The 18,314-nt window shown below is 44.0% G+C and overlaps 1 protein-coding gene across 1 annotated transcript in view; it reads right to left on the bottom strand.

Moving 5' to 3' along the window:
- The window catches only part of LOC117008259 (AP-3 complex subunit delta-1-like), a 29,995-nt gene extending 15,331 nt beyond the window's left edge, over positions 1–14,664 (bottom strand). The window contains 17 exon segments of the mRNA XM_042780033.1: positions 23–168; positions 545–776; positions 2,723–2,953; positions 3,039–3,187; positions 3,911–4,056; positions 4,796–4,844; positions 5,235–5,284; positions 6,796–6,845; positions 8,532–8,605; positions 8,869–9,008; positions 10,322–10,451; positions 10,786–10,821; positions 10,823–10,894; positions 12,630–12,710; positions 13,225–13,305; positions 14,090–14,185; positions 14,650–14,664. Coding sequence (XP_042635967.1) covers positions 23–168; positions 545–776; positions 2,723–2,953; positions 3,039–3,187; positions 3,911–4,056; positions 4,796–4,844; positions 5,235–5,284; positions 6,796–6,845; positions 8,532–8,605; positions 8,869–9,008; positions 10,322–10,451; positions 10,786–10,821; positions 10,823–10,894; positions 12,630–12,710; positions 13,225–13,305; positions 14,090–14,185; positions 14,650–14,664 — 1,778 coding nt within the window.
- Positions 14,665–18,314: the final 3,650 nt, after the last annotated feature.

Here is an 18,314-nt window from a genome sequence, read left to right as displayed (position 1 = left end):
TGGTAGAGAGAAGGAACTTTACCCCTCTGGAACAGGCACTTTCTTCTGTGCTTTAGGAGCCACAGGGTTCAGCTCACCAGCAAACAGGGCTATTACTTCCTCAGCTACAGGAACTTCTTTTATTTGTAGCTTCTGAATGTATTTTATAAGCTGCAAGATGCAAGAAGCCTAAAAACAAAAGAAGAAGTGGTTTCAGACTAATAATTTAACAAGCTGAACCAAACAAATTGACTGAAGTCAACAGATGTTTTACTCCATTAAGGGAATTAAGAGAAATAGCACAAACTGCAGGTTTGAAGCAAATATAAAAAATCCATATTGAGTTTCTCTTTTAGCTGGGTCCTTTTTGTGCCCTTATGTGTCTGAATAATTTTTAAATTAAATTGTTTTGAATGAAGATCTTGCTGGCAGCCTTCAGAGATGGCATCAAACTGCAGCAAGATCTGAGCTTTGTCACTGATAACAACTTACAGAAAATGTGCATGGTCAAAGAGAACCACAGACCTGCTCCATGATAAATCCCCAAGTAATTTAATTCCCTTACCCTCTCCTGAACCTCCAGATCTGCACTCTGCACAAACTGAGGCAGGCGCTCGATCATCAGCTGGGTAATTTCCTGAGCTGCTTCCTTCTCCCCAGCCTGCTCCTTCTGCTGCAGGATGGATGCATAGAGCTTCACCATGTTCTGCACATAAACAGCCTGGATGTGGCCTGGCAGGGTTGTCACTTTGGGCCTCAACATTGCTTCCAGGGTTTGGTTTGCTTCCTCAAGGTGTCTGCAAGGACAGAGTACACAGATGAAAGGCAAGCAGAAATAAAATCCAGTAGGCAGTGCTTCATACACAAAGGAATATAGATCACAGTACTTTAACAGCTCTTACTCAAAATTATCTGCTCACAACTAAATGGAAGATGCACAAAAAAGTTACTGGACTACTGCAACCTGAAAGCTAAAGTTATTTCTAAGTAAAAATGTCATCACACTGGAAGAGTATAGTCTCTTATTTCATAATCTGTAGTTTTGTTTGTACAACTTTTTTAAGAAAATGAAGATCTGAGTTGTACCAGCATTCCCCCAATATCACACCTACAGTGTGAATTTAAACTGGAGCCAGTGCTCAGGGTGGCAATTAGGAGACACCAAACCAGCAAGTAAGAGGAGACTACAGCACCACACCTGTCCAATCTGCCAGAATAAAAGCTGGGTAACAGCTGTATTCACACACAAGAGACAAAAACATCTGTTGAAGCTAAAAAACTGCATTGGTACAAGAACACTGCAAATTGTGCTACTGTGGACACTAAAGAAACTTGAGCAACAAGATGACAACTTTTAACTTCCAGGAAGATGGGTGTCCTGGGGTGACGTTATGGTGCTTGTATCCCCAGTTGTGTGTTCTGTTTAAGTGAAGGTTTGTTTTGTCTGCTTATCAGCTGGCTCCCCTCCCCTTGTCTGTGCTTAGGGGAGGTTAGCTTTGCTGGCTCTGGCTGGCTTTTGCTTTTGCTTGCTTGGCTTGCTGGTTTTGGCTTTGCTTGCTTTTGCTAATTAGTTTAGTTAGGTAGTCCAATTTCTTTCCCTGGACTGGTTTTTTAAATTTTTTTTTGTTTTGTTTTTTTTTGTTGTTTTTTTTGTTCTTTCTTTCCCTTTCTGAATACCATCTGAACCTGTTCTGGACCAGGACCTGGGAAACACCAAGGAACACCAGGAGTCTGCAATTTGTGATCTGCAGCAGTCACCCCCAGCGCCAGAGACCGATAACTGGCCGACCACTTGCAGGAAAGACTTTCTGAGTTTGTTATCCTCTCAGAGCAGTGAAAGAGTTTTTTTTGTCATCTGGGGCTGTTAATTTTCTTTTCTTGTGTTGGGGAGTGGTTTGTTTGCTAAATAAACAGGTTTTTTCCACTTTTCCTCTAAGGAAATTCTTCCCAAACCCAGGGGTGGGGGGAGGAGTCGTGGGGGTTTTGTTTTCTGGGGGCTCCTTCCAGAGGTTTTCCCCAAATTTGCCCTAAACTAGGGCAATGGGGCAATGCAAACACCTTTTAACAAGTTCAAAACAGGGAGGAGAGAAAGAACTAATTCAAACATGGTGATTGAACACGTACCCTATAATATAAATGGGGGTAGATCTTAATGATTAAGGAGCTCCCTCAATGTCTTAAGATCTGACAGCTTATACCTACAATACCAGAAGGATCCACAGCTGTTGGAGAGTGTGCAAAGCTCTGCTCTGGGACAGGGACAGGAGCTCAGGAAGGGCTGGAGCTGTGTCAGGGCTTGGCATGGAGCTCAGGGAAAGGTTCTTCCCCCCGAGGGTGCTGGGCACTGCCCAGGTTCCCCAGGGAATGGTCCCGGCCCCAAGGCTGCCAGAGCTCCAGGAGCGTTTGGACACCGCTCTCAGGGATGCTCAGGGTGGGATTGTTGGGGGGTCTGGGCAGGGCCAGGGGTTAAACTCAGTGATCCCTGAGGGTCCCTTCTGACTCAATGTTCTGCGATTCTGATTCACTACTATGGTTTCCTGCATGAGTGGGCAAGGCTGGAGAGACAGGAAAAATGACCAGATAATTAAAATTGTCTTGGCTAGAAGAGCAGAGGAGTCAATAGTGCAAGGGAAAAACAATCCCTTTGGTAGCATTGAGTTACATACCCTGAACCACCCTTCTCTCAAAAACACATTTCAGTGACCAAAAGCTTTGCCCAAATGCTGCCCCACCCCTCACTCACTCGGAGAACTCCCCGCAGATCCAGGCAGCAGCATAGAGCACCTCACAGATGCCGTTCCTCTGGGTGTTGCTGGCGATCAGGTGGGCGTTGTCCAGCAGCATGGCCATCTGGGACACTGCAAACCTGCGGATGGCTTTCACCCTGATGGCCACATCCAGCATCTGCGCTGCGATCAGGTGCCCGTGCCTCGTGCCCTCCAGCCGGGTCAGCTCCACCAGGATGCTGATGTACCTGTGGAGAGGGGAAGGGATGGGGGCATCAGGGGACTGCCCTGCAGGACCTGTGTGAGGAGCTCCAAGGCAGTGGAAGCACTGACCATTCAAAGTTTGTGATGTATTGGTAATTGGACTGGCTGCAGATGTCTATGATTTTGGTCAGCAGCTCGTCTCGGTACGTCGTCCCTTCGGCTTTATCCACGTGAATCATCAGTTTCTTCACAATCTCCATCAAGTTCTTCTTGGAGACCTGTTAAAGAGGAGGGGAAGGGTTCAACCACTTTCCTACACAGCCAAGTCCTTCCAGTTCCACTAGGGCAGCTGCTGGTTCTTGGTTGGACCTGCATCACGTTAACAAGAAACCAGAACCACCTCTGTGGGCCCCAATCCAAAAATGAACCTGTTTAATACTGATTAACATTTTTGTTAAAAAGAGCCAGCACAAGCTTTAAGGTGTTTAAGACAAGACTGGATGTGGCACTTAGTGCCATGGCCTGGCTGACAAGTGGTTTTGGGTCATAAGATGGATTTAAAGATCTCCAAGGTTTTTTCCAACCCAGCTGATTCTGTTATGACCTCACTGTGGGAGAGCTGAAGATCAGAATTACTCTCAGCAAAACACAAATCCAAGACAAAATGAATCTTCTACTGTCAGACTGAAAAGTATTAGAGTTTAAAACATGTTTGCTTATAAAGGAAACAAATTTAGGAATCATCAACACCCAATGGAATGGATTTCAAAATGGGTGATTTCCAACAGGGTCTGTACTGAGAAACTCCATCCAGTCTGAATCAGAATTTTTAAAGCCCTCATGCTGAGCCAGATATTTTACTTCTCCAAAGTGCCAGAAAAGATATGGGAGCTGTGATCAAAAGCCTGCTGTGGAGTGGGCAGAGAAAGTTGCATGTTTTCCTTAAACATCACCTTCCTAAAGGGTCAGGGGGCTGCAGAGGAAATAAACACAGAACATACCATGCCATAGAGGAGATCTAAAGCTCGGAGTCGGATGGACTCATCTTTATCATCCAAACATTGGAGAATGAGATCCTTGTGAGACTGAACTGACTTGGGGTGCGTTTTCAGGATTTTGGACATAGCTAACAGTCCCAGGTACTTCACTGTGAAAGACAAAATAAAACTTCTTTCCAAATATAGAAACACTGTTTTGTGCTAAGCATGAAATCTTAAAGCTGGTTTTAGCAGAAGCTCTTTGTATTGAAACCCTTGAATAAAATTCTGAGATGAAGAAAAGCATTTTTGAGAATGGTGAATCACAGACTACAGTCTTTAATTTCATAATCCCATAGACAGATAATTACATATATAACCCTCAGAGTCTTCCTGAACCTCAAGTTTTATCAAAATAAGTATTTAATAAATAGAAATGCTGTTTGAGGACAGGCATCCTGCTTTAAAAGCACTGAAGGTTGGTGTGTAACAGCCTTGTTCTCAAGGGGAAAAATTCAGATGGTAGAAAAAGAGTTGCACAAAAGAAAAATTTCCCAGTGTTCTTTGCAGTCACTAAAGTAAGTCAACACTCTTGCATTTTACTATTATGCTCACTCTGCTGAAAATAGCTGTCACTGCTTCCCAAGCAGCCAGTCTATAAAAAGGGAAATCCCAGAGCATGGAAAGAACTGGTTTAGATTTACAAGACCACAAACAGCAGTAATAATTGCTGTCATTTGTTTTTAAAAAATATTATTATAAAGAAGTGCTCACCATCAACAATGATTTCCATATTAAACCCCCCAGCAACTGTTTACACCAGGCACTACAAAACCCCTCTGAGACTGCTGCAGCATCTCCCCAGTGCTTGGGGACCAACAGCCCCATGAAGACAAGCACCATACTTACAGTTCTGGTCAGAATCTTCTATCAATATCCTCAACTTCTGCACACAAAGCTGGAAAAAACCACACAATTTATTACAGGTCTTAATTAAAATAAGTCTTCATGAAGTTTACTCAACACACAAGAAAGTATCTGACCAAGACCTGAGGTCTCCAGGTGAGAGGGTTTTGTTGCATTAACAGACTTCCAAACAAAAGGAACTCTGTATGAGGGTACTGACAGCAGGAGAAGAACAGAGTTGGGAAAACTCAAACTCTGCATTTTAGAGCAAATGAAGTAGGAGAATTTATACAGGAAATGCTTCAGTCTGCAGGATTGGAAAGTGAGAGCACTTCAGGGAGCTAGTGCTGTAACTCCTGGCAGAGGAACACCACCCCATTTTCCCCAGCCCCTGGGATGTCAGAGCAGAGCACAACAAACAAGCCCCAAATGCAGGTCCCACCTGGATGCTGGCGCTGTGGTTGGGCATCCCCGAGGACAGAGAGATCAGAACTGAAACAGAAGCACAAACTCCAGTCACTATTTCTGTGTTGGGAATGATTGCAACACCACCCAACAGCCCCCACCTAGCTCAGCTCTCAGGGAAAGCTGCTAGATTATTGTTTGTCTGGACTCTTGAGGGTCTGGAGGGAGGAGAGAAGGTTGTGACATGAATTTATAGCTTCATATACCATAACAGTAATAATAAGAGGGCAAGAAAAAAGTGTAAAGGTGGAAATAGCTGCAAGAGCCAGGTCAAAGTTCTCTTTTTTGCTCTCACTAAGGCTGATTCCACTGACATCACGCAGCAGTCAAGGCTGTTAATACGTCAGCAGCTCCTGCACAGTTGAATTTTCAGTTGTGTACTTTTCCTAATGCAATGGGATGCAGCAACAGATCCTGGAGTTTAATGTGATTAGATTGGAGCTGCAATCAAGCCAGCCATTGTTGATTACATGGCACACTTGGAAGCTCTGGCAGCACACAGCCCCACTGCAGCAAAGGTGGGCTCACCCTGGTAACTGCTGCTGGCACAGCACAGCCAAGCCCAGCCCAGCTGTGCCTGAGCAGGTGCCCTGTGCTGCCCTCTGCCCCTGTGGGAAGCTGTGCTGGACACTGGCACCTTCAGAGCTGGCAGTGCCAGGTCTGCTCTGGTGTTCCAGGGCTCCTTTGCTGGCTCTGAGTCTGACATCACCACCCCTGAGGTGTCCTGGGTGGGTGAATTCCCCCTCTACCCACAGGATGACCCCAGTGATCTCAGTGAAGGCCACTCTCATCCACACTGGAATTACCCTCTGGGTTATTTTCCCTCCCATCCTGACACCTCATTTCCCTGAAGGAATGAAGGAACATACAGTGACAGATCTCTCTTCCCTCTCTGAACTGACCCAGCACAGGAAGTTCTGCACCATTAGTGTGTACCCACAGAGAACAGACAGACCAACTGTGAATGCCAACAGCCCTCTGCTCCACACTCTGATAAGAAAAGTGCCAAGTATGAGCTGCAATACTCTGTTATCCCTTTGTGCCTTTGTTTTCTCTCACTCTCCCAGTTATGGAGCTCACATCCCTTCCCCAGAAACTAAAACTACCAATCAGGAACTCCAATTGCCTCCTCTAAGGAATTGCATCCCATTTTTAAACTGCAAAGTTGCAAAATTTTTCTTTAAAAAAAAAGAGTCTGATCCATCATCACATAAGAAAAACTTGGCAAAGAAACATCACTCTTGTTTAATTCTATTGCTGCTGGTGTATTTTGTAGTTGCAGCAACATTTAGGATTTGGCATATAAATAATCTCATTGTCTGTGCTTGGTTTCAGCTTTCAGCAAACACAACACAGCTGTAGTGACTGTGCCTCACCCACTGACTACAAAAGACTCCAGCCCCACAGAAACACAAAGTTTGCCAGGAGACTTATTGCATTATAAAATACATGAAGTTAAAGAGAAAAGGTTTAGAGGTGGTGTTAGTGATGACAAAGTTCATCATGTTTTTTTCTAGGTTCCAAGTTTCAGTTCTCACCTGCTATTACTGTGTTCACACATTCATATAAGAGAGACATGGCTGAGGTGCTGAAACAGAAATCAAGTATATTAAATAAGGAACAGACCAGCACATTTTGAAGAGTTGTCAGCACTATCTTGGAGCTAGTTAGCACCTTGAACTTCACAAGACATTGTCAATATTCTGCTCCATATCCCTTCAAACAGATGAAATGATTCTCACTTAAAAACTGTTGGGAGGAGGAATTTTTAAATAAATGTTTAAAAACCAAAAAAATCTTCCTGGAAAAAGCAGCAAGAGCAGTGTGACACAAGGAATACAGAAGGAAGTGGTTACTCAAACTCCAGCATCAGTCACAAAACACTGAAGCAATCTTGTCCAAGAATCAAATTAAATGCTCTGCCCAAGGTCAGAAATTCATGACAAGGCAGATTGAGAAATTCAAGTCTCTCTCCAAGCAAGTCACGCCCCAGCAGCAGAGGCTTGTGATGCAGGAACACACTTCCCATCCCTGGAAGTCAGCAACCCATTTCCAGTGTGTGATTTCCCCCAAAACTCAGATTTCCAGGCTGCCTGTGCCAGCTGAACACACAGACAGCAGCTCTGAGGACTGCAGAGGTCCTGCCAAGAGGGAAACAGGAACTCCCAAGCCCCAAGGAGCAGGCTCCAAGTGCAGGGTAGCCAGGAAAGGAGCACAGCTCCTGCTGCCCTGAGGGGCAGCCTGGATGCTGAGAACAAAGACCAACAGTTCTGCTCCCTGTGCACCTGGTGGGACAGCTCAGGGTGCTGGGACTCAATGTGAGAGCTGAATATATGACTGAATGGAGACCAAGCCAAAGAGGATTCAGTCCTCACTGCTCAGAATTACTAAAGTGAGAGCTGGGGAGAAGAGGTAGGATTGTCCATCTTCCTGCTTTTTCTAGTGGGTTGTATCTATTTGTCACTGCTGCCAACTCCCTGGAGGTACCTGTGTGCTGGTCTGCTCTGAGCTGCCTTCAAGGAACATGAGGATGGCAGAAATCACCTGGCTAGAGCTGCTCTCAAGGCTACACAGATATCTGCTTAAAATCTTTATCTGTCACATGAAAAGAAATCAACTTTTTCACTCAACTCCTGCATAAGATCACACTTCCTCTTCATAACTGGGAGAATCCACATATTCCCTCCAGGGCATTATTTCCCTGATTTCCATTCAAAATTAGAACCACTACACCACCACAAACCAGCATTAACAAGGGACAAGGAAACAACTTCAACTTTATTTAATCTACATTTAGAACATATATTATAAGAACCTCCTTCAAAACACATCTGAGCTGCCAAATGCAATGAGAAAGGGTTTTAATATATTCCTTGTCATGCTGCTTTGGTGGGTAAGGCATTCCCAAAAGTCAGGAATCAAATGTGTGAGGTGAATAGAGAGGCAAATACACAGCTGAGCCTTTTTTAAGCCAGAGTTTTATACATCCTCCACAGTCATCTCTGGCTTGAAATGCAGTGAAAGGAAAACAAATTGCTCCAATTTTCATGCATCCTTTGGAGGAATTCATGCTGACAGACTTTCCTTTAGATATTTTACCTCACTCAGGTTTTTCAGAAACAACCTTGATCTAGGATTATCTTTTGATACTTCAAGCCTATATATCAAAAGTCAAGAAGAAGTTATAAAAATGCAACCTCAGTCCAGCTATTGACCCAGCCAGCAGGTCCTTCCCCCAGTTGTGACTGAACAAGGCAGGGTCTGTCACACATACCTGTGGATGAGGTTGGTCAGGGGCTCAATCAGTTTCTTTCCCAGCCTTGGTTCTAATGGAGTAAGAGCACCAAACTATTCAAAAGAGAAGAAAATTGAGTTAATAGCTGCTTTTCAACAGCTTCAAAACATTATGTAAATTACAGCTCACTGTATTTAAACCAAGCTATATTAACATATTTTTCTCTTTGGTTACATTCACAAACACAAGGAGATATTGCTGGATTCTTTTTATTCAGAATGAATGGTAACTATGCCTCCCAGCAAGAAATCCATTTTCACACCAAGGTAATTCAATGAGAACCCTATCCTGTAAACAAAAAAGGCAGAATACTTGCCAGTTTTATAATTTTAATGAGAACCCAATTATTGGTTGAGGACGTCATCAACTTGAAGAAGAGCGGAGCAAGGGACAGGTAATTTTTGGGATTGCGTCGAGCCAGCTCACAAATAACATTGACTGCAGCAGACTGCACACCTGGGGAAAACAAATGGGAAAAGCACAAATCCCATCAATGCCTTCTGTGGAAGATTCTGGTGCAGAACTCCCACAGCAAAAGCAGCTGAAGGTTCAGACCTGTGTGTCCAATGGGTTGGCCTCAGTCCCCAACCCTGAGGCAGTAAAGTAAATACAGGGATGCAAAAGCAAATCAGGAAAGTGGTTTTATTTAATTCTGGTTATTTTCTAATATAGCAGTAAGCCTGGTATCTGCTTTGGGTCCAGCATGACAGGAAACAGCACACTGCCACATCCCTGCCCTGGACTGTGGGGAGCTGGTTGTGGGACACAGACAATCAGTAATCACCCACGAGAAAGTTTTCAATCACTCTTGACTTCTGATATGTTTTATCTAAAAACATTTAGGTATAGAACAAAAATAACAATTCCTTAAACAATCTGACTGGACATGTTCACTCCCCTCTCATTGCTCAGCCTCTTACATGGCTTTCTGTCAGTTTGGAATGATTTAGCCTAGACAGGTTGGGTGTCCTAGCAGAGAGCAATCCTTCTCATCCACAAAGCATAACAAGCAATTTCTTCCTTCTCTCTCTGCAGGTGAGGGATTTTGCTTTCTTTAATAACATTGTCCCTGGAAGATGAATATTCCAAGCCCACAATAAAAACAGTCCAGAAAATGCAATTACATTTCTCCCTGCAATTGCAGATACAAATCAAGTGGAGATCAGATACACACCACACACAGAATTCCTAAAACAAGTGTTTTGGTGCTGTGAGGGAACAGCAGCACCTCCTGAAGACTGAGCAAAAATGTGAATATGATACAGAGCAATTGCAGATTTCCTGTGCTGCTGCTGACCTGCACTGACACAGTACTGAGTAAAAGAGCAGCCTGAACTCAAATAAATAAAAAAAATACACTAAGGGATGTTAAGTGTGTCCAGTGCAAGCCAATAGCTGCAGCTTGCTGAAAAAGCGCAGGAAGTAACAAAAACAGAACCCCAAACTCTAAAATCAACTGAAATATTTTCAATAGCCAAGTCCAGTAAGCAACAAATCAGGAAACTTTAAACTGCCTTTGTCCATTGAGGTTTAACCCACTGATACATTTTCAGTAGCTTTGGGTTTGAAGAAATGGTCATTTTAAAGAACGTATTTTTAATATGGCAACACCTGTCAAAACTCTCCTATGCTCACCTACCCTGGAACAGGTGAGACAGTGCCCAAAAGATGATTAACAGCATTTTTCATGTATTCTTTTCTCCACAAGCTCTACAAGCACATGGACCTCCAAGTGTAGGAGCAGAAGGAATTCACCAAAAATCACTCACCGGGATCTGGGTCTTCAAGTTTCTCTTTAAGGCGAGGAAATGCAGGACGGAGGGACTCTGGGTACTTCAAAAAAACTTTGTACATGATTAACACTGCCTTCTTCCTGATGTAAGGCTTTGTGTGAGACATCTGTTAACAAAACAACTGCAGTCAGCCTCTGAGCACATCTGTTGCCAGAACTCCTATGCTCACACTGCTGTCACCAAAGCTCCTCCTGGGAGACTCAACTGCTTTTTGAAAGCTCAGCTTTGAGGCAAGAGTAAAATACTGTTACACCAAAACTAATGAATGTATTTCAAAGTGATCCTCTTGATCTAAGGTCTGTAAAAGTTCCCCAGAACCTCTACAAGAATGAAGCAGCAGTTTCACATGTACCAGTTCTAAATTTAAGATATTTACCAGATTTTAATAACTTAACATTCTATAATTACAGAGTAAAGTTATTTCAACCTTATCAACTCACCAACGTCATGATGTCATTTGCCAAGTCCCTGGCAAGATTCTGGAGTGACAAAACAGGACAAGCCAGTCAGTGCAACTCCAGTATCATACTGGTTAGGGCTACTCAGATCCTAAAAAAAGAGAAACATGCTCAAAAATTTAAGATCAAGAAACAATTTCCTCAGACTAATTTTATCCATTCAACATAAATGAAGCAGAGCTTCTGCTTCATGGAATATTTATCAACTACTACCACCTGCTAAAGTACAGCCAGCCTGGGGTTTAATAATGGGCACAAGGAACCAGAATTAAACAAGACTGCAACATAAAAGCAATCAGAGATTGCACCTTGGTGGTGTTTGGGGAATAGAAATAGTTCTTAAACTCTCATTATAGGATCACAAACATATTTAAAGTCCTAGAAAATTGGTATTATACACTAATCCTGCTAAATCCAATTCCAAGTGCCATCAACTTCACTGGGAACAAGCACTCTTGGTGAGTGGGGTCCCACCTTAATCTAGTAGAGAAATGAGATTATTCTTGTCCCAAGCTGCTGGCAGCACCACAACTTCCAACCCACAAAGACAGGACACAAAGGATGTGTGTGGAACACATTTATTGGTGAAGTTTCCTTGGATCTATTTGTAGTCAGTACCCTACCCAGCCCTCCAGAGTCTTTCAGGTCTTTCTAAGCTGAAGCCACCTAACCACAGTAAAAATAATCCTGAGAATATAAACTGTGTATCAGAGCAGGGCATTCCCACATGGACTGCTGAATTAAGAGTCCAGATTCACGTGGACACTGAAACTGCTTCAGGAGAGCTAAACATAGTCAGGCCTTTGGGGTTCTGTGCCGTTTGCATCTCATTTAAAAACCTGCTGCAGGTGGTAGGAATGATAGTCTACTTTAAGAATAACGAGCAAAAAAACTGCAATTCATCCTGGCTTTAATGTATTTTGAGAACTGATAAATCCTTCAAATCTCAAGTTGTTGGATCAATAAAACATGAAAAGGCATAAAGAAAGATGCTTTTAAGTAAAAACTTGGGCACAAAGTGGAAGTAGCCAGTAAGTGACTGAAATTCAGTAAAGACTCCATAAAAAAGACAACAGATATTCAAATTATACAGAATAGTTCAAAAGGTAAAGGGAAAAGTAGAGTTCTTTAGGGAACATACTGGATAACATCCCACTACTCTTTTTTAAGCAAGGAAAATACATTTTGGTTCCTCAGATGGTAAAAATGCAGGCACATATTGTACTGGATCAATTAAGTTTTAAAGTAGTGATACTTAAAAAATGAAAGTTAAGAGTTTTAAAAAATATAACTTCAAGAATGGGAAAACTATGGTGCAACTAATAACTCTAAGTGATGAAGCTCTACGAAAATGAACACACATGGGTACATGAATACAGAACAAAACTTTCCAAACACTCTTCACCCAATTTTTATACCCAATTCTACCAGAGAAATCAAAATCTGGAATACCAGACAAAAAGAACCCCCACAAGTAGAAATGTTGTGGAGTCATGTCACTCCTGAGCCACTGCTCATTTTATTTCAGGAATGGGGACATTTTCCCTGCCTGTTACATTCTTATAAGCACTGCCTAGAGACCAGCAAAGTTATTTCTGTCACCATTCTCTGTGCTGAACAAACAGAGCTCGTATGAGACAGCACAGGGAGGGCTGTGCACAGCCCCTGAGTGGTTCATTAATCCCTCAGTTTGTGCAATGACAGACACCTCAAATCAAGAATTCTACTTAAACACCTCTGTATTCCTAATGGAGACATACTTGGTACAGATGTGAAATTATAAGCAGGGAGAGAGTGCAAGAAAAAATGAAGAACTGAACATTTACCTTTCGGATCTGATTAGTTGTCAACATAATGACATCAGTCCCTTCATGAAAGCACTGGGAGGCAGCCAGGTACCCAATGCGCTGGGAAAAGGCAAGGAGGAAAACAAGGTTTGTTTTTGAAGTCAATTTAGGCAATCTTTAAGGGAAAACAACTGGTGGTTTTATAGGCAATATTAAAAAGATGAACAAGTAGGTTTGTATAACAGAAGAGATGAGAGGATCCTCTAGAAAAGGGAGGTTATATCAGGAAAGGATAAATACAGACAAATAATGTTCTACTGATAATTTATCAGTCTTAGGTACAATAAAACCATCTTCACCTTCTCTATTTTGTCTAGTACATTAATTTTGTCTGTGTTGACTCCTGAGTTTCAGGTATAAAGCCCCATTTGGAAATCATTCCTTAGGAAGTAATATTCCACCCTGTTTGGTGAAAAAGGGCTGCAACAGAACATGAAACCAATCTTTCAAGAAAATTATAAAACCACTACAAAATAAAAGATGCCTGGTACTAGAATCTCAGGTGTCTTCACATAAAAATACCCTGACTTCACCTGACACTGTGTCAGGACAGCTGCAGCTACAGAAAACTCACCTTGAACGTAAACTTGGAAGCACTCATAACTTCAATAATGTTGAAAGCAGCCCAACTGATGTCATAGCCCAGCATCTGTAACTGTGAGCAGAGAAGCCAAGATCAACTTCTGAAACAAGAGACTCAAGAAAATAGGTCAAGACACCTTCCAAAATTGAAGATGCAACAGGAGTCTGAAAATGATACTGGAAAACATCACAGGTTTATGAGCAATGTTACACTGCATCACTTACAGTAAGTGAAAGACATCACAGGTTTTAAACAGCTTGCACTAGTTCCAGGGTGCCCAGAGCCCCTGGATCCCTGGCAGTGTCCAAGGCCAGGCTGGACAGGGCTTGGAGCAGCCTGGGATGGTGGAAAGAGCCCCTGCCCATGGCAAGGGTGGCACTGGATGAGCTTTAAGATTCCTTCAAATCCAAATCATGCTGTGATTCTATGATATGATTATATAAGTACTTGTATGAAGGGTTTTCTTGCTTTTTTTAATGAAAACCATAACAGGACCATGAAAGGAATTCTTTACCAATATTTCTGTCTTCTCCTTGTCAGCAAAGGACTGAGCAAACAGAAACAAACCCAGTTTCAAGTGCTCGTGTCACTATGTTGTAAGAACCAATCCAGTTAAAAACAATTTCTTTTAACTTGTTTGTTTTATACAAAATTCACTTCCTGACCCATCACAATAAAATCCAATTGTACCAAACAGAGCAGGAACATGCAGCCTCTGACGTCAGAGCTGGGAGAGTGCTGCCCCCACAGCCTGCACTAAGAGCAGCCTAGGGAGAGCAGGCACCCAGCCCCAAGGCTGGCTCCAAAGCAGGACAGAACAAAAGGCAGCTGCAGTCCCAGATCCCAGGGCACTTACGTAGGTCAGTTTGCACACTGCGTTTGCCTTCACTGCGATGTTGTCCTGCTTCAGCTCCTGCTTGATCTCATCGATGCACTGTGAGATGTATTTTGCCTGAGGAAAACAAACAATTGAGCTCCTTTACCAGTCTCTCAAGTTTCCAGCATGCTGGTGGGGAGAAGCAGCAGGACTCAGCATTTGCAAGCACCAATCACACACACGCTATTTAGTAAGCACTTAATTCTGACAAAATTACTTATTAAAAAACCCACCACAATTCTGTTACAAAACCAGAAGTATGAGATGTTTCTGTGGTGGTTGTTGCTTCTGCCTCTCCCTCACAATTACACCACTCACTCCAAAGCTCTAGATTCAGAAATCTGCAAACATGAAGTTGTTCACTGGAGACTGTGAGCAGGCAGAGGTCTGAACAAAAGCAGAGTTCAGCATTGCTAGAAAGCTCACTGCCCCCAGAGGGACGTCAGAGAACACCCACTGGTGACATGGCAAGGAGAAACTGTCAAACACTCTCACCAGCCCACAAATGAAAGGTGACTGATGAAAACACCCAGAGCTACCCCACGTTTGGACATGCTGACACTGTGGGTGGGCACCCACAACACCGTGCCTGAAGGGACAGCACAAGGCTTGGATGGGACACAGGTGTTCCCTGCATCCCCAGCCATGGAAAGTTCCACAGGTCCATGGAAAGTCATGAACTCCCCTCTGGTTCTCAACTTCCATGAGCCCTTTTGCCATTTCCACATTTTGATAAAAAAAACAGTTATTTGTATGAATTTCTCAGCAATTCAAAGAGCCAAATGTCACAATGTTTACATTTAAACATTGGTGCTTCACATCTTTCCAAGCAATCACATCTGTGCTTGTGGGAAGGATGTGGCAAACATGTGATTTAAAATTATCTGTACAGATTTTAATTTATAAGCAGAATTTGCTCAGCCAAAATTCTTCCAGTTCACAATTAATTATTATTTAAGTACTGAAGGCATCTGCTACAGGAATCATGAAAATTTAAATGTAAAGAAATAATCTCTCTTTTCAAAGCCATGCATGCAGCAGGGTATTTCACATTCCTAACTGCCAGAGGAACCAGGTCAGAACCCAATTACCTAATCCCTGCCTGAATACCACCACCTTCCTCCAAAATGATTTTTCAGCATAGAAGTCTACTGGCCTGACTTTAAACAACATTTTTTCCCCTTTATTTTTGGGGAATTACAACCATTTTTTAGTCTTGTTACAAATGTCCTAGAGTGACACTCACTACTCAAGCCACAAAAGTTTGCTGCTAGAAACAGAGGGTGGAGAATGGATGGAGAGCAGCCCTGGGGAGAAGGATTTGGGGTGTTGGTGGGTGAGAGGCTCACCCTGCCCCAGTCATGGGCACTGACCCAGAAACCCCCCTGTGCTGGGCTGAGCCCCCAGCGTGGGCAGCAGGGGAGGGGGGGATTCTGCCCCTGTGCCCCACTCAGGTGAGACCCCACCTGCAGAGCTGCCCCCAGCCCTGGGGAACAGCAGCAGGAGGACGTGGAGCTGCTGGAGCCAGGCCAGAGGAGGCCACGGAGATGCTGCAAGGGCTGGAGCCCCTCTGCTCTGGGGACAGCCTGGGACAGCTGGGGGTGTTTAGTAGACAAATGAACTTGAAGGAATTTCAGATATTCCTAAATGCCTGTGTTTGGGATAGAATTACTATCCTTACAGTGGGAATTCTCGTGTTAAGGGAGGGCACTGCAAACACCAAACAAGCCTCTCCTGTACACAGATCCCTTCTGTTCTCCTGGATACAGGTGAGTGGATCCCACGTGCCAAAACTGGAGATGGCATCACCCCCAAACACTTAACAATTAAGTGACCAGCTGACTTTACCCAGAAGCAGATTTGAGATTCTAAACCCTTCACCTGAGAGAGATTCAGGTCCTGACAACTCACATGGGAAGTTTAAACTCTGGAGTATGAACTAAAAAAACCTTCTGAGGGTAGAAAATAAATACATCAAAGATGCTGAGTGACTTACACAACATGCAACTGATCCACAAATACATTGTACTTGGACTTGAATATTTTATGCCCACAGCAGAGCACACAGGAACAGTGTCACAGAATCCTTCACATGTGTATCTTGTTGCCACATCCTGGGCAGCGAGGTCAGTGATGTTCTCAAGGCAGAAGAACACTGACACACAGATTCTGTGTCTTTACAACCACAACCAAAAGCCTCCCTTATTTCCCTGCATCTATCCCCAAAGTATTCAAACATTAGCTTAAGCTTCCTGGTAACCTCTTCAGAGCTGAACACAACCCACTGTGTGAGCAGGAGTGGGGGAAAAAGAGTCCAGGGAAGTTCAGTAGTGCCCAGCACAGCCAAACACAGGCTCCAAAGTCACCAGCCCCAACATCCCAAAGGCAAATCTCTGCCTACCAGTCAGTCCAGCTTCTGGAAAAGCATATTACAGAAAGAATCAGATCTGCAACTGAAAAAAAGGGATTAGAGAGAGCAGAAAGAAGCCCTTCCAAAACAGCTGTACTTCAAATCCCAAAACACTCCAAGGAATGACAGGCACTATATATAGAAAGCTTTACAGGATCAGTATTAAACTTTTTGTTAATCCTGTGGAGCAGCACTGCCGTGAATGAGCAATATGAGGAAAACTGATCTATTCAGTCTCCCTCCTAAATCTGAAAGGCAAGCACCACACCCGGCTGGATCTGCTGCCACATTTCACACCCCCAGAACTGGAGGGAGCCTGGAGGAGGGAGCGGATCCTCAGCGAGGCTCTGGCTCAGGGAACGCCGACCTGGGCACAGGACCTGCAGCAAAGCACTTCCCACTGATCCACACTCACACCCCCCACGAGCTGCTCACTGGGGTCACACCACACAGCAAAAGGCAGACCAACCACTGATGCAGTGAAAAAAATTGTAGTCACTCAGCAATGCCTAAATGCTTAGAAGAAAAAAAAAAAAACCCTCATATTTACATATTGATACAGCAAAAAAATCTGGGTATCTTGCCCAGCACTGATTATGTTTTTGTATAAATCCTTCTAATATAGGAATTTCTAGTGTGGTAATTAAAACCAAATATTTCCCAGGATATAACTAGCTCCATTTCTCCTTAAATGCTTTTGAGGCCCCATGAATCACAGAATCATTAAGGTTGGAAAAGCCCTCGAGGATCAACAAGTTCAAGAGTTGTTAATCCAGCACTGCCACGTTCATCACCAAAACACATCCCCAAATGCCACATCCACATGGTTTTCTGAATACTTCCAGGAATGGTGACTCCACCACTGGAAGGGCAGCCCCTTCCAACGCCTGACCACTCTTCTATGAAAGAATTTTTCCACTATGCAATCTAAACCTCACTGCGCACAGCTGGAGGGCACTTCCCTCTGTCCTGTCCCTTTGTTTTCTGGAGCAAAGCCCAACCCCCCCAGCTGTCCCCTCCTGTCAGGGAGTTGTGCAGAGCCACAGGGTCCCCTGAGCCTCCTTTTCTCCAGGCTGAGCCTCCCCATCTCCCTCAGCCACTCCTGTGGCTCCAGCCCCTTCCCCAGCTCCCTCAGCCACTCCTGGGGCTCCAGCCCCTTCCCCAGCTCCCTCAGCCACTCCTGGGGCTCCAGCCCCTTCCCCAGCTCCCTCAGCCTCCTCACCACACTGTGCTCTAGTCCCTGCCCTGGACACTCTCCAACCCCTCAATGCTTTATCATGAGGGGTCCAAACCTGACCCCAAGATTCAAGATGGGGCCTGAGCAGTGCCAAGAGTTCACTTATGCTCCCAGTATTCATTACAATATTAATATATTTCTTAGCTATTAATTCCTTACTAATTCTAAACAGCAAGTAAAATTTGCAGTTTTATGTTGATGGCTCACATTCTGGCCAGTTGACTGAGGAGCCCCAACATTTACAGCCAGATGGCTCTGAGGCAGCCAGGCAATGCTCAGGCAGCAGAGTGAGGACAGGGAGAGCCATGAGGCACAGCAACCCTCTCAGGAGCAAAGGTGGGAGCAGGGACAGAGCTGCCTGCCAGCAGCACAGCTGAAGGCTCTGAGAGCAGCAGGTAGGGAGCTGAGGCTCTTTTATTCCTGCTAGGCTGCCAAGCAGGAAAGGAGCCTTCCCTGCCTCGGTGGAAAAGGTTCCTTAATGAAATGCTATAGCAACCACTCTGGTGATTGTTGTGTCTCCCAAGGAACACCCCAAGTGCAGCCTGTAGATGTGAGCA

The sequence above is a fragment of the Catharus ustulatus genome, chromosome 29, assembly GCF_009819885.2.
Source record: "Catharus ustulatus isolate bCatUst1 chromosome 29, bCatUst1.pri.v2, whole genome shotgun sequence".
NCBI classification, from domain to species: domain Eukaryota; kingdom Metazoa; phylum Chordata; class Aves; order Passeriformes; family Turdidae; genus Catharus; species Catharus ustulatus.
Note: the sequence above shows the minus strand (reverse complement) of the source record. Positions and strands in the feature narration are given on the sequence as shown.